Genomic DNA, 14,084 nt, shown 5'->3' with positions numbered 1-14,084 from the left:
TGATTTTACAGCAAAAAAGGTAAGAATACATGACTTTTGTTTCCATTAAACTTGCCTACTAATAATCTTAATAAACAAAGGGGGCTGAAGAAGATAATGAAATATGAATTAAAAGGCTTTAAAAGCAGATGTAATGAAGATAGAAAATTGTACAATGTCTGTATTTGCTAACTCCTATTGCTTAGTGGGAGAAGTCAGGGCTGCCACCCAGTGGCAATGTAAGTCTTTAAATGATTTGAAGATTTAGAGAATTAAAAAAAATTTAAAATAAAACAAATTAAAAAAAACCAAAATCAAAAACCTCATGAATTAGACAACTTCAATTTTAGAATCAGTAATTCTGGTGTCTTAAATGTCTGTTCATATTAAAGAATGGAAACACTCATTTGCATAGGCAGCACTGGGGAAATATTTTAAAATCTCATGACATTCTACTATTTACTAAGTTATGTGGTTTTAGTAAGTATTTTCTATTAAAATATTGAAAGTTCTTTGCTTAAATTAAATCTCCAGAATTTATAGTGGGGGGAAAAGCTGTGACCATAAAATATAACTGGTTTTCTTCTGTGATGTACAGAAATAGATTAAATATGCTACAGTATCCTCTCACCCATACACCCAAACTTCTGCTTGATAAACAAAAACTTAATAGAAGCATCTGCAAAAATAAGATTCTAAAAATAATTTTCCCTTACCATTAGCACATCACATCTTTTCCTCAGGTACACATCAATTTTAGTGTCCCAGTCAATAAAATTCAAAGCTGAAAGAAGAAAATGAGAATAGTAGAAATACTATGCCTGATAATTACTGATTTTTTTTTTGGTGAGGTTGGGGAGAACCAAGTATCTCATTGCCTCTTACTTCTTCAAAATTTGGTCATACCTTTTTTCACATTGACACAGATACAACATATTCAAAAACAAGATGCTTTGGTAAAATAACACTAGGGGGAAAAAATAACACTAGAGCATCCATTTACAGTTTGAAAAGCTAAATATCTCAAAGACTGTTTTGTTCTCTTGAATAACCAGATGAGAGAGAAGCACCAAAAAAAAAAGAAAAAAAAAACCTTAGGAATTTAGAGATTTTTGTTTCTAACAGCTGTAAATTTAAATTGTACAAGATATGTTTTCTAACCTATGTCCCGTATGTTTTGCTTTACACTGAAGACAACAAACGAATTTTGAAAAATAATGACAGACACAACATACTTGATATTTACAATGGCTTGTGACAAATATAATACCTGAAAATAATTTCTAATTTTCCATTTATTATTGCTATTTAGTCACAGAAAAGATTAACAACTCTCCGAGAAATTTATTTTAGCATATGCCATATATTGATATAATTGATATAATAATTTTATATGAAGAGAACCATTGCAGAAGTAACTAAGGTGGTGCCCTTACAAGGAAATAAAGGAAAGGCAATAAAGAAATTCTTCCATATAAAGACTTCCGATCTGCATCATTTTTTCAAAATATAAAACCTTAATATTAGAAGCGAAGAGAAAAAGAGCAAAAAAAACAATAAAACAGAAGACCAAGGATAAGGAATTGCTCTATGCAGATGTTTGGCATATGTAGTATATATGTATGAACTGAGTTATAATAAAAATACTTATGTATTATAGTCAATTTTCATATAGAGTTAGAAACAGCAATTTCCAATCAAGCATGACTGGACTGATATTTTCTCAGTCTTCACATGATGAATTACAACTGTATAGCAGTCACTTCTGGTCAGCAGTATCATGATAAATGCTTGATAAGATACAATTTTTCTCCTTGTTCACTTGTAAAAATTGGTGCCTTTTTGTAATGTTCTACAAGTTCTTCCATGGTGCTGAATTTACGCTGCCCAATGCAGTAGACAGTCTCTTTTAGTTGGACTTTAAAATGCTTGTTTTTCCCTTGTGCTTTTAGTGATACTGAAAAATCATTTGGCTAAAAGAGAAAAAAATTTTGAAAGACACCTATTAGCATTTTTACATTAAACTAGTAACAGCTAAAATGTGAGCACTTTAAGTACTAGGCACAATACTAAATTACTTACATGAATTATCGCCTTTATGCCTCAAAACGAACCCATTTTACAGATGAAAAATAAAAAATCAAGGCTGAAGAGAAGCTAAGTTGCCTAAGATCATCCATCTAGTTAACAAAAGAGCCAGGATTCAAATCGAAGCAGCCAGACTCTTAAGTCTCTTAACTAATATGCTCTACCTAACACCAGGGCAAATCCTTTGGTTTAACATCTGAAGCATAAAAACTATCTTCTCTCCATTCAAACTACTGGAGAAACATAGGAGAAAATCCAAGATATCCACCCCTTTTCAATTAGTAGCTAACAGTAGCTGTCTTACAGAGTAGCTGATGTAATACTCTGAAATCACAAAGATGAAGGACACAAAAATGAGAACTAATTTAAACTCTAATAAGAGGTCATAAACTCAAATGCCTATAAGGGGCAAAAAAGAAATGTAAACAATGGCCAGGGGCTATATAGGGGGAACAGCAGCACATGGCCAATCTAAAGGAGGCGGGCACTTAGCTGCAATTGTTGCCTTGTAGGAATACAGCTCAACATTGACAGGCCTTCCAATTTTAAAAGGGAAATCTGATGTCTAAATTCTTATACTAAATCTCCCAATATTTAAAAACTGACAATGAATTCAAATGTTTAAAAACACTGTGCAGGTCAAATGAAATATGCCTATTTGAGACCTCTACTTTAAAAATTCTACTATTAAAAGTAATGGTATATTTTGGATAATATCTATGCTCAATTACCCACAAGAATTTACACAGTATTTTGCGATCAAGCTTTTTTAGGTTTTTTTTTTTTTTAACCTAACACTCTTTTGAATAGTCTATATCAACCTGTTATACAGTTACTGCCAAAGTTTCAAACAGTGGGTTTCTTGGAAACATCTTATGGTTATTTACCACCCACTTCAGGGTCACTCCCATCTAATCCTTCTGCCCACTGCTTGTCCTAGAAAGTAGGGCCAGGTCAGGCATCTAACAGAAAACAAATCCCACCACTCTTCCCTATCATCAATCACCTTCTCTTTCAGAGGGGTTATGTACAGGACCCCATTTCCTGAACTTCACATCAGGCAGTTCAATTAATTTCAATCTCGCCCTCTCATCTTTCCCACCCCTCACCCCTTACACACACACACACACCACTCAGATAGGTTTTCTTTCTTTCAACCTTCTGTACAATCATACATTAACTTTTGTACAAATACATATACACAAAAAAAGCCAATACTAGTCATGGAAAAGTAGTGATATCCTTTATCAAGGAAAAATAAAGGCCATTTTTAAGGGAAATGAGTATTGTCAAATTCTAAAATCCTAGATAGTACCCAAAAGAGCCCACATAACTATTTTCTTATTCAATTTTTATGTTTCACAGTTTTATTGTTTTACTAGTATTGGAACAGAATTTATCTTTTATTGCAAATGCACTTCAAATACAGTGCATGTTCAAATGGGTTTCTGAGGTATGTAATAGTGTATTCCAACTTCCAAACAAGCAATTTATAAAAAAAGCAAATATCAGTTTTTTAAATTCAGGGATTTCCTTTATTGTAAGGATGACAGTGTATCCATTATGCAATTTAAGAAGTGTTTTCCCAGTTTAGTCTACTGCATTGTTCTACTCTCAGTGACGAAACCAGTGTTCAATTTTCTGCATTTTTCAGTTTAATGCAAAAGAAAGTATTTCAGGAAGGCAAAACCAACAGAACTAGACAAGGCTAAATAATCCAGTGTAGGGCTATATATTACTAAAAATAAATACACTTGGAAAGAACACTGACTTTCACTAAGAAACTTTACATATTTTAACAAATATCCTACCTGGTTAATTTTAGGGAAGCCACTTAACTTCTCTAATCTTCTATTTATTTTTTTAATACTCAGAGTTCTATTTCCATTTACCTTTGAAAACCAACTTACCGAAGATTCACTATCACGAATGAGGAAATCACCTTCATGCCCTCTTTCATTTAATGCCATTTCTGCTTGGTGCCTGGTGACTTTCCCATAATACCATGGATTGCCAGCAAACTTTCCAGTGAGTGAAGGCCTAATGTAATCACACTGTGGAGGCGATGGTTCCAAACCTGAGGTTAATGGATTATTCTGCATAATGGTAACATAGTTTTTTGGCACCAGACCAACCATTCCATTGATCTTCCTGCATTTCCACCACTCAGGGTCATTTTCAGGTTTTTCAATAACATCCATTACATCGCCTTTCTCAAAATTAAGTTCTTCATCATTGGACGAGCTGAATGGGTAAAGAGCCTGTACCACATGTAACACTTGCCCAGTATTTAGGTTACTGACGACTGCTGCTAATTTCTCTGACAAAGAACCCACATGGTCACCCAAAGGACTGTCGCCTTCCTCAGTCACATAGTTTGAAGGGAACCATCCAACATGTCCATTGTAGCTACCCCGCCACCACCCATCACTGCATTTCTCCATGACGATCACCTTTGTCCCTTTTATCAATGACAATTCATCCTCTCTCTCTGCCATGTAGTTAAATTTTACATAAGCAGGCATGTTGAGGTCATACAGACGTTCCCCTGGGTCAACAAAGCTATCATCAGCAGGAGATGCAGAATCTGGCACACTAGGTTTTCTTTTCACTTTTCCAATGCCTGTTTAAATAAAAAAGGGTAATGAGAATATAAAACAATGATACTCAAAAACACCAATTTATTCATTATTAAGAAAGTATCTTCAATTCTGTAATTCTTTCAAGCCTTTTAACTAAGATAACAAATTCCATCCTTCCTTCCTCCCTCTCACTCTTTCTTTCTTTCTTTACATCCTCACGACTTACACATAAAGGCTCCAGCAAACCCGTTTTCTTCTTGTCTTACTTTATTAACTGAGATTCTATTAACTTGCTGTATAGAAATAGAAGAGTAACTTAAATTACAATTTGATATGCAATATAAAGTTGTAGTTATGTCTAGGTAATCCTCCCATTTGCTTTCTTAGTTCCCAAGACCCAGGTTGCTCTATTTATTTTACCTCATGTTTATTTTAAAATAATATACTATTTACTTGCTTGTCTGCCTTCACCAAATTCACACAGAGTCTCCACAACAGCAGAGGCTTTTGCTGACTTTGTTCATGGATATAATCCCAAGGATCTCAGACAGTGCTTAGTACACAGGAGATGCTTAATATATATTTGTTAAAAGAATGAAAAAAATAACCAAATGGTACTATCATCACAAATGTATGCTACAGCAACTTTAGTCAGGCATTTTCACCGCTGCTCACTTATTAGCACATGATTTTGTGTTCTACTTTTACTGAGAAAACTAGGCATTCCTAGGTAAAATTTCTCAAGTACTTTCTCACTATCTCAAAATTCTTTCTCATTACCCTTACTCTTTTTCTTCTCCCAAGTTCCCAACCTCTGATCCTTCTGGGTTCTTAATACCTACCATCTTTCCTGCCTCTTTCTGGGACTCTTGGCCATCCTTGTTTCCCTCCCACTCACTCCCTTCTATTGTCTAAAAACACATTTAGATCGCTTTTATTCCAAAATAAAGTTACTTCACCTCTGCTATTGTTTTTTAACTACATCATTCTTTATAAAACTGTCTTCCCTTTTTCCTTCAACTTTTTCACCAATCACTCACTTCTAACGCCTTATAATCTGGTTCTCTATCTCCACCAAAACTACTCAGTTAGAACTGTCATCTCTTCACTGCCAAACTAGTCCCTTTTAGAGCCCTCGGTCTTTTCAAACTCTCTATACAGCAACCAAGGTCACAGATAACTCTGTACAACATATTCTCCTTCTTTAATTTCCCTGAGAGTCTCCTGTTTTCCCTACTGACCTGTTTAAATACTCTTGTGTTCCTCTGTCTGGGCTCCTCTAAACCTTGTTATAAAATTGCATTGTACTTGCTTACTTGTCCATGTAATAAGAGTGAGTTTCCTGGGGGCAGTAAACTGGATCTTATTACCTTGTATCTCCAGCACTTAGCAGTAACCATACTAGTAGCAGGAACAAAGTGAATGTTTGCTGAAAGAACAAGTGAATGATTCCTTTGGTGAAAGTGTTTCCCAAGACGCCATGCTTGGACTTCGCCTCTGCTTCAAGGAAATCATACACTTTCACTTTCTATAACTTCTGTATAGAAGGTCTCTTTGTAGCTCTAAGCTGGAATTCAAGCATTACAATTCCAACTGTCACTAGACATCTACAGAATGAATGTACCATCAGCACCTCAAATACAATCTCCATGTCCAAATAAAAATAACCTCTCCAAGATCCATAAATCAACTAACTCCCTCCCTCCCAATTTCCTTCCTTCTGGTTAATGATATATCATCATCATGAAAAATTCATACATCAGGGATTTCTGGCCCAGCGGGGAACTCTAGGGTTCCATCCTTCCAAGAGAGTAATTAATGAGCTGGTGAATACTGTCAAAATCAACTTTTGCGGAACTCCAGAATCTAGTAAAAAACTTATAAAAACTAGCTAGGCTTAGTGAATAAAGAAGCTGCTACTTTGTAGTTAAGAGAGCACTGTAGCATTTTAAGCTGCCTGCCTAATATCTCTTAAATCCGAAATCAGAGGTGGCTGTGAGGATAGCAAACCGAACTCCTAATGCCAGACAGAACAATACAGAACTTATTCACAAAGAATTGTAATTGTGCGCTTCAACCTATCTGGAAGCTACCTGAAGGACCGTCACAATGGCTTGCCTTGGTTTCACCTGACTTGGAGCATTCCCAGGGCTAGGATGTTTTCTGCTGAAATCATTTAATTGATGCAGCAGACTGGTATAAGAAACAACAACTAGGATAAGAAACAGATCAAAAATCCTAGGAAGGAAAAGTTTCAGTAAGGACACACGTGGGGTAATAAGGGCTTCGAAAAGCCCCTGTGTATACCAGAAAATCAAGAAAGCCACATACATAGCCAGAACCAGCACTTGTTCAGCAAAGGCCTGAGAAGACCCTGAGCTTTCACCTATTGCTGACCTTCAAGCTCTGAAGAAGCAGTAAGTAAAGGCTAAGGAAGAGTTGCAAATGGCCTGGCTAAGTGTTGAAAGAGGTTTTTTTTCTTTTTCTTTTGGTTTCATGTGTTTAAGGAAACTCTTTCAAAACACTGGCTGACAACTAAGCAAAAGAACAGATTTCAGTGGTCACACAATGACACAGACTTTAAAAAAATAGTTTAGAAAAGTCACTAAACAAGCAAACAAAACAACCACAATAAGGAGCAACAACAAACCCTAGGGACAAGATAGAATCTGATGCTGAAAGAAAAAAGTATCAATCAAGAATTCCATGTCCATATATAATACACTATCAAACGTAAAATAGATAGCTAGTGGGAAGCAGCCACATAGCACAGGGAGATCAGCTCGGTGCTTTGTGACCACCTAGAGGGGTGGGATAGGGAGGGTGGGAGGGAGGGAGACGCAAGAGGGAAGAGATATGGGAACAGATGTATATGTATAACTGATTCACTTTGTTATAAAGCAGAAACTAACACACCATTGTAAAGCAATTATACTCTATTAAAGTTAAAAAAAAAAATTCCATGTCCAGCAAGTGTCCTTTAAAACTGAAGAAGTTAAGATACTCCCAAGGTAAACAAAAACTGAAGGAGTCTGTCACACTACACCCGTGCTACAAAAAACACTACAGAGAGTCCTGCAGGCTGAGATGAAAGGTCACTGAAGTCATATGAAGAACAGTAGTAAAGGTAGCTACACTGTAATTATGAAAACCAGTTACATTTTTAGCTTGTAAGTCCTCTTTTATTCCTATATGATTTAAGATGCAAACATATAAAACGGTAATTTCAAATCTAGGTTAATGGGCACACAATGTATAAAGACAAAACTATAAAAGAGCAGACTTTTGTATACTATTGAAGCTAAATTTGCATTACTTCAAACTTGATTGTTAAAAAGTTAAGATGCTAATTGTAATCCACAGGGTAATCACTAAGAAAAAACTAAACACACTGAAAAAGAAATGAGAAGGGAAACAAAATGTGCATCATAAAAAAATCAATTATATGCAAACGAAGCAACTGACAAAGGATTAATCTCCAAAATATACAAGCAGCTCATGCAGCTCAATATCAAAAAAACAAACAACCCAATCCAAAAATGGGCAGAAGACCTAAATAGACATTTCTCCAAAGAAGACATACAGATTGCCAACCAACACACAAAAAGATGCTCAACATCACTAATCACTAGAGAAATGTAAATCAAAACCACAATGAGGTATCACCTCACACCGGTCAGAACGGCCATCATCAAAAAAATCTGCAAACAATAAATGCTGAAGAGGGTGTGGAGAAAAGGGAATCCTCCTGCACTGCTGGTGGGAATGTAAATTGATACAGCCACTATGGAAAACAGTATGGAGGTTCCTTAAAAAACTAAAAATAGAACTACCATATGACCCAGCCAGACCACTACTGGGCATATACCCTGAGAAAACCATAACTAAAAAAGATACATGCACCACAATGTTCATTGCAGCACTATTTACCATAGCTAGGACATGGAAGCAACCTAAATGCCCATCGACAGATGAATGGATAAAGATGATGTCGCTCATACATACAATGGAATATTACTCAGCCATTAAAAGGAACGAAATTGAGTTATCTGTAATGAGGTGGATGGACTCTGTCTGTCATACAGAGTGAAGTAAGTCAGAAAGAGAAAAACAAATACCATATGCTAACGCACTTACATGGAATCAAAAAAAAATAGTACTGATGAAGCTAGTGGCAGGCAGGGCAGGAATAAAGACGCAGATGTAGAGAATGGACCCGAGGACACAGCAGGGGAAGGGGAAGCTGGGATAAAGTGACAGAGTAGCACTGACATATATACACTACCAAATGTAAAATGGATGGCTAGTGGGAAGCTGCTGCATAGCAGAGGGAGATCAGCTTGATGCTTTGTGATGACCTAAGGGGTGGGTTAGGGAGGGTGGGAGGGAGGCTCAAGACAGAGGGGATATGAGGATATATGTATACATACAGCTGATTCACTTTGTTGTACAGCAGAAACTAACACAACATTGTAAAGCAGTTATACTCCAATTAAGATATGAAAAAAAATCAATTATAAAAGGCAGTAATAAAAGAATTGAGGGGAAAAAGGTATAAGACATATAGAAAAACAAACAGCAAAGTATCAGAAGGCCTTCCCTACCAGTAATTTCTTGAAATGTTGGATTAACAGGTAAAGAGTGGCAGAATGGATTTTTAAAATATGATCCAACACTATGCTATCTATAAGACACTAACTTCAGATCCAAAGATGCAAACAGGCTTGAAAGTGAAAGGATGCAAAAAGACATTCCATGAAAATGGTAAAAGAGAGCACAGATTTTAAGACAAAAATTGTTACAGGAGACAAAGGACATTATATGTTGATAACAAGTCAATCCATGAAGAAGATTTAACAATTATAGATATATATACACCTAACAACAGAGCCGCTAGACATATAATAAAGCAAAAACTAACAGAATTAAACGGAGAAATTGACAGTTCTATGATATAGTTGGAGACTTCAATACCTCACTTTCTTTTTTTTTTTTTTTTTTTTTAAAAACTTTATTTATTTATTTATTTATTTTGGCTGCCGTTGGGTCTTCGTTGCTGCGTGCGGGCTTTCTCTAGTTGCAGCAAGCAGGGGCTACTCTTTGTTGCGGTGCTCAGGCTTCTCATTGTGGTGGCTTCTCTCGTTGTGGAGCACGGGCTCTAGACACATGGGCTTCATTAGTTGCAGCACACAGGCTCAGTAGTTGTGGCGCACGGGCTCAGTTGCTCCGCGGCATGTGGGATCTTCCCAGACCAGGGCCGGAACCCGTGTCCCCTGCATTGGCAGGCGGACTCTCAACCACTAGTGCCACCAGGGAAGCCCCAATACCTCACTTTCAATAATGGATAGAACAAAGGACCATGAAACTGAAATCATATAAAATATCTTCTCTGACCACAGTGGAATGACATTCAGAATCAATAACAGAAAGGAAAACTGGAAAATTTACAAATATATGGAAATTAATCAACACACCCAAACAACTAGTAGGTCAAAGAAAAAATTACAGGTGAGATTAGAAAATACATTGAGATAAATGAAAACGAAAACACAACATACTAAAACCTACAGGCTACGGGAAAAGCAGTGCTCACAGGGAAATTTATAGCTCTACCAGCTTACATTAAAAAAGAAAATCAATCTCAAATCAATAACCTAACTTTACTCCTTAAAGAACTAAAAAAAGATCAAGCAGAAGCTAGCAGAAGGAAGGAAATAATAAAGATTAGAGCAGAGGTAAACCCAAAGAGTACAGAAAAACAAAGAAACAATGAAACCTTTGAAAGTATCAAAACGGACAAATCTTTAGCGAGACTGACCAAGAAAAAAAAGAGAAAAGACTTAAATTACTAAAATCAGAACTGAAGTGGGGACTAGAAACGTTACAGATATAAAAGAATACTACAAACTATATGCCAATAAATTAGAAAACCTAGGGCCTCCCTGGTTGAGAGTCCGCCTGCCGATGCGGGGGATACGGGTTCGTGCCCCGGTCTGGGAGGATCCCATATGCCGCGGAGCGGCTGGGCCCGTGGGCCATGGCTGCTGAGCCTGCGCATCCGGAGCCTGTGCTCCGCAACGGGAGAGGCCACAACAGTGAGAGGCCCGCGTACCACAAAAAAAAAAAAAAAAAAAAAAAAAATTAGAAAACCTACATGAAAAGAAAAAATTGCTAAAAACACACAAACTACCAAAAATGACTCAAGAAGAAACAGAAAATGTGGATAGGCTCATAAAAAGTAAAAGACTGAATCAGTAATCAACACCTCTCAACAAGGAAAAGCCCAGAACCAGGTAACTTAACTGGTGAATTCTACCAAACATTTTTCTCTCAAACTTCTACCAAAAGAGAAGGAAACATTTCATAACTCATTCAATGAGGCCAGCATTACCTAGATACCAAAGACATAAAGATATCACAAGAAAACTACTGACCAATATCCTTTCCTTTATGAATATAGATATAAATATATTCAACCGTCGATTTTTGTTATTCATGGTGGTTCTGTTCTATAAAGTGACCATGAATACTTAATTAGCATACTGAACCACTGTTCTAGGGGATACTCTGTTCACAACATTTTTGTTATGTATGTTTCTCTTTAAAGACACTTTATTTAATATAAATTATTGACTCACTGACACTGAACTCACAGCCAACAACGCTATAAACTCATGCCTGAATGAAGCTTACCTAGCACATATATTTTTTTCCATAAAGCAAATCAAAGCTTTCTTACACTTAGGTACACTAGACAATACTTTAGCACTATGCTTGGGCACCATTTTAAACAGTAAACACACACACACATACATACACACACACACACACGTGGCATTAAACTGCAAAAAGGACACTGATTTGCAGTATGAGAGCTGAAATGAGAGGTCACCTTGTTTGACCTCTGCTAGCAACTCAAATTTTTTGCCCTTGGCAAATGTCCACAGAAGTACTGCAAGTAGCAATTTGGGATTTTCATGATAAAAGTTATAAAACACCCTTTCATGATAAAAATGGTCAGCAAACTAGGAAGAGAAGGGAATTTCCTCAACAAAATAAAGGGCATTTATGAAAAAAACATGGTTACTATCGCACTCAGTAGTGAAAGATGGAAAGCTTTTCCCCTAAGATCAAGAACAACACATAAACGCCCTCTTTCACCACTTCTATTCAACACTGTACGAGAGGTGCTAGCCAGAGCAATTAGGCAAAATAAAGAAATAAGAGATAGCCAAACTGGAAAGGAAGAAGTAAAATAATTTTTATTCACAGATGACATGATCTTATATAGAAAATCCTAAAGAATTCACACACAAAAAAGCTAGAACCAATAACTTAGCAAAGTTGAAAGATACAAAAACACAAAAAAATCAGTGTATTTCTATATACTAGCAATGAACACTCTGAAGAGGAAATTTTTTTTTCCTGTGCTCTTAACCCCCCAAACCTTATTGGGCTCCTTCCTTCCTTCCATTCATTCAGGCTGGCTGCATTGGGTCTTCATTGCTGCACACAGGCTTTCTCTAGTTGTGGCAAGCGGGGCTACTCTTCGTTGTGCATGGGATTATCATTGCGGTGGCTTCTCTTTGTTGTGGAACACAGGCTCTAGGCAAACAGGCTTCAGTAGTCATGGCACGCAGGCTCAGGAGTTGTGGCTCGCAGGCTCTAGAGTGTAGGCTCAGTAGCCATGGCACACAGGCTTAGTTGCTCCGCAGCATGTGGGATCTTACCAGACCAGGGCTCGAACCCGTGTCCCCTGCATTGGCAGGTGGATTCTTAACCACTGTGCCACCAGGGAAGTCCCAGGAAATTTTTAAAATTTAATTTTTAATAGCATTAAGAATAAAATACACAGAAATAAATTTAATCAAGGAGGTACAAGACTTGTACGCTAAACACTACAAAACATTGTTGAGTGAAATTAAAGAAGACCTAAATAAATGGAAAGACATTCTGTGTTTTTTTGTGTGTGTGTGGTACACGGGCCTCTCACTGTTGTGGTCTCTCCCATTGCGGAGCACAGGCTCCGGACGCGCAGGCTCAGCGGCCATGGCTCACGGGCCCAGCCGCTCCGCGGTATATGGGATCCTCCCAGACCGGGGCACAAACCCGTGTCCCCTGCATCGGCAGGCGGACTCTCAACCACTGCGCCACCAGGGAAGCCCCCATTCTGTGTTTATGCACTTGAAAACTTAGTATTTTTAGATGGCAATACAGTTGGCCCTCGGTATCCATGGGTTCCGTATCTGTGGATTCAAACAACCTCAGATCAAAAATATTTGGGAAAAAAAACTCCAGAAAATTCCAAAAAGGAAAATGTGAATGTGCCACGCACCAGAAACTATTTACATAGAATTTACATTGTATTAGGTATTACAAGTAATTGAGAGATGATTTAAAGTATAGAGGAGGATGTGTGTAGGTTAATGCAAATACTATGCCATTTTATACAAGAAACTTGAGCATCCTTGAGTTTTGGTTATCTGCAGGGGGTACTGGAACCAAACCCCTGCAGATACCAAGGGATGACTATACTATCCAAAGTGATCCACAGATTCAACGTAATCCTTATCAAAGTACCAACACCCTATTTTTTGCAGAAATGGAAAAAGCTGATCCTAAAATTCATATGGAATCACAAGTTATCCCAAATAGCCAAAACAAACTTGAAAATGGAAAACAAAGTTGACGGACTCACACTTCCCAATTTCAAAACTTACTACAAAGCCACAGTACTCAAAACAGTGTAGTACTGGCATAAAAGGAATGGTGAATAGACTAATGGAAAAGAATTGAGAGTTCTGAAATAACTCTCAAATTCTATTCCAGTTGCTCCGTATTTTTTGACTTTGACCTTGAGAAGGGTGCCAAGACCATTTAATGGAAGAAAGAATAGTCTCTTCAACAAATGATGCCGGGACAACTGCATATCCACAGGCAAAAGAACGAAGTTGGATTCCTATTTCATACCACATACAAATATTAACTCAAAATGGATAGATGACCCAAATATAAGAGTTAAAGTTTTAAAACACTCAGAAGATAACATAGGGAAAAGCCTCATGACCTTGGATTTAGCAACAGATTCTTAGATTTGACACCAAAAAAAAAAAAGAAAAAAAAAAGATAAACTGTACTTCATTAAAATAAAAACACTAGTGCAAAGGACTCTACCAAGAAAGTGAAAAGACAACCTACAGAATTAGAAAAGAATATTTGCAAATCATAATGCTGATAAGGATCTCTGTCCAGAACATATATAAAGAACTCTCAGAACCCAAGAACAAAACGAAAAACAACCTATCTCAAAAATGGACAAAGGACTTGAATAAATAATTCTTCAAGGAAGATGTACAAATACCCAAAAGCACACGAAAAGATGCTCAACATCATGAGTCATTAGGGAAATGCAAGTCAAAACCACATGAACTTTTT

The 14,084-nt window shown here is 37.0% G+C and overlaps 1 protein-coding gene across 2 annotated transcripts in view; it reads right to left on the bottom strand.

Annotated features, from left to right (window-relative positions):
- Positions 1 to 1,281: 1,281 nt before the first annotated feature.
- The window catches only part of NCK1 (NCK adaptor protein 1), a gene marked incomplete at its 5' end in the record, with an annotated part of 32,942 nt that continues 20,139 nt past the window's right edge, over positions 1,282 to 14,084 (bottom strand). For both annotated transcript variants that reach the window (XM_079704920.1, XM_079704921.1), the window contains 2 exons: positions 1,282 to 1,952; positions 3,978 to 4,690. In XM_079704920.1, coding sequence (XP_079561046.1) covers positions 1,758 to 1,952; positions 3,978 to 4,690 — 908 coding nt within the window. In that variant the 3' untranslated portion in view covers positions 1,282 to 1,757. The remainder of the gene's footprint in view (positions 1,953 to 3,977; positions 4,691 to 14,084) is intronic.

Source organism: Hyperoodon ampullatus, assembly GCF_949752795.1.
Source record: "Hyperoodon ampullatus genome assembly, chromosome: 5".
In the NCBI taxonomy this organism is placed as follows: domain Eukaryota; kingdom Metazoa; phylum Chordata; class Mammalia; order Artiodactyla; family Ziphiidae; genus Hyperoodon; species Hyperoodon ampullatus.
The sequence above is the reverse complement of the archived record's forward strand: the minus strand, read 5'-3'. Positions and strand labels throughout refer to the sequence as shown.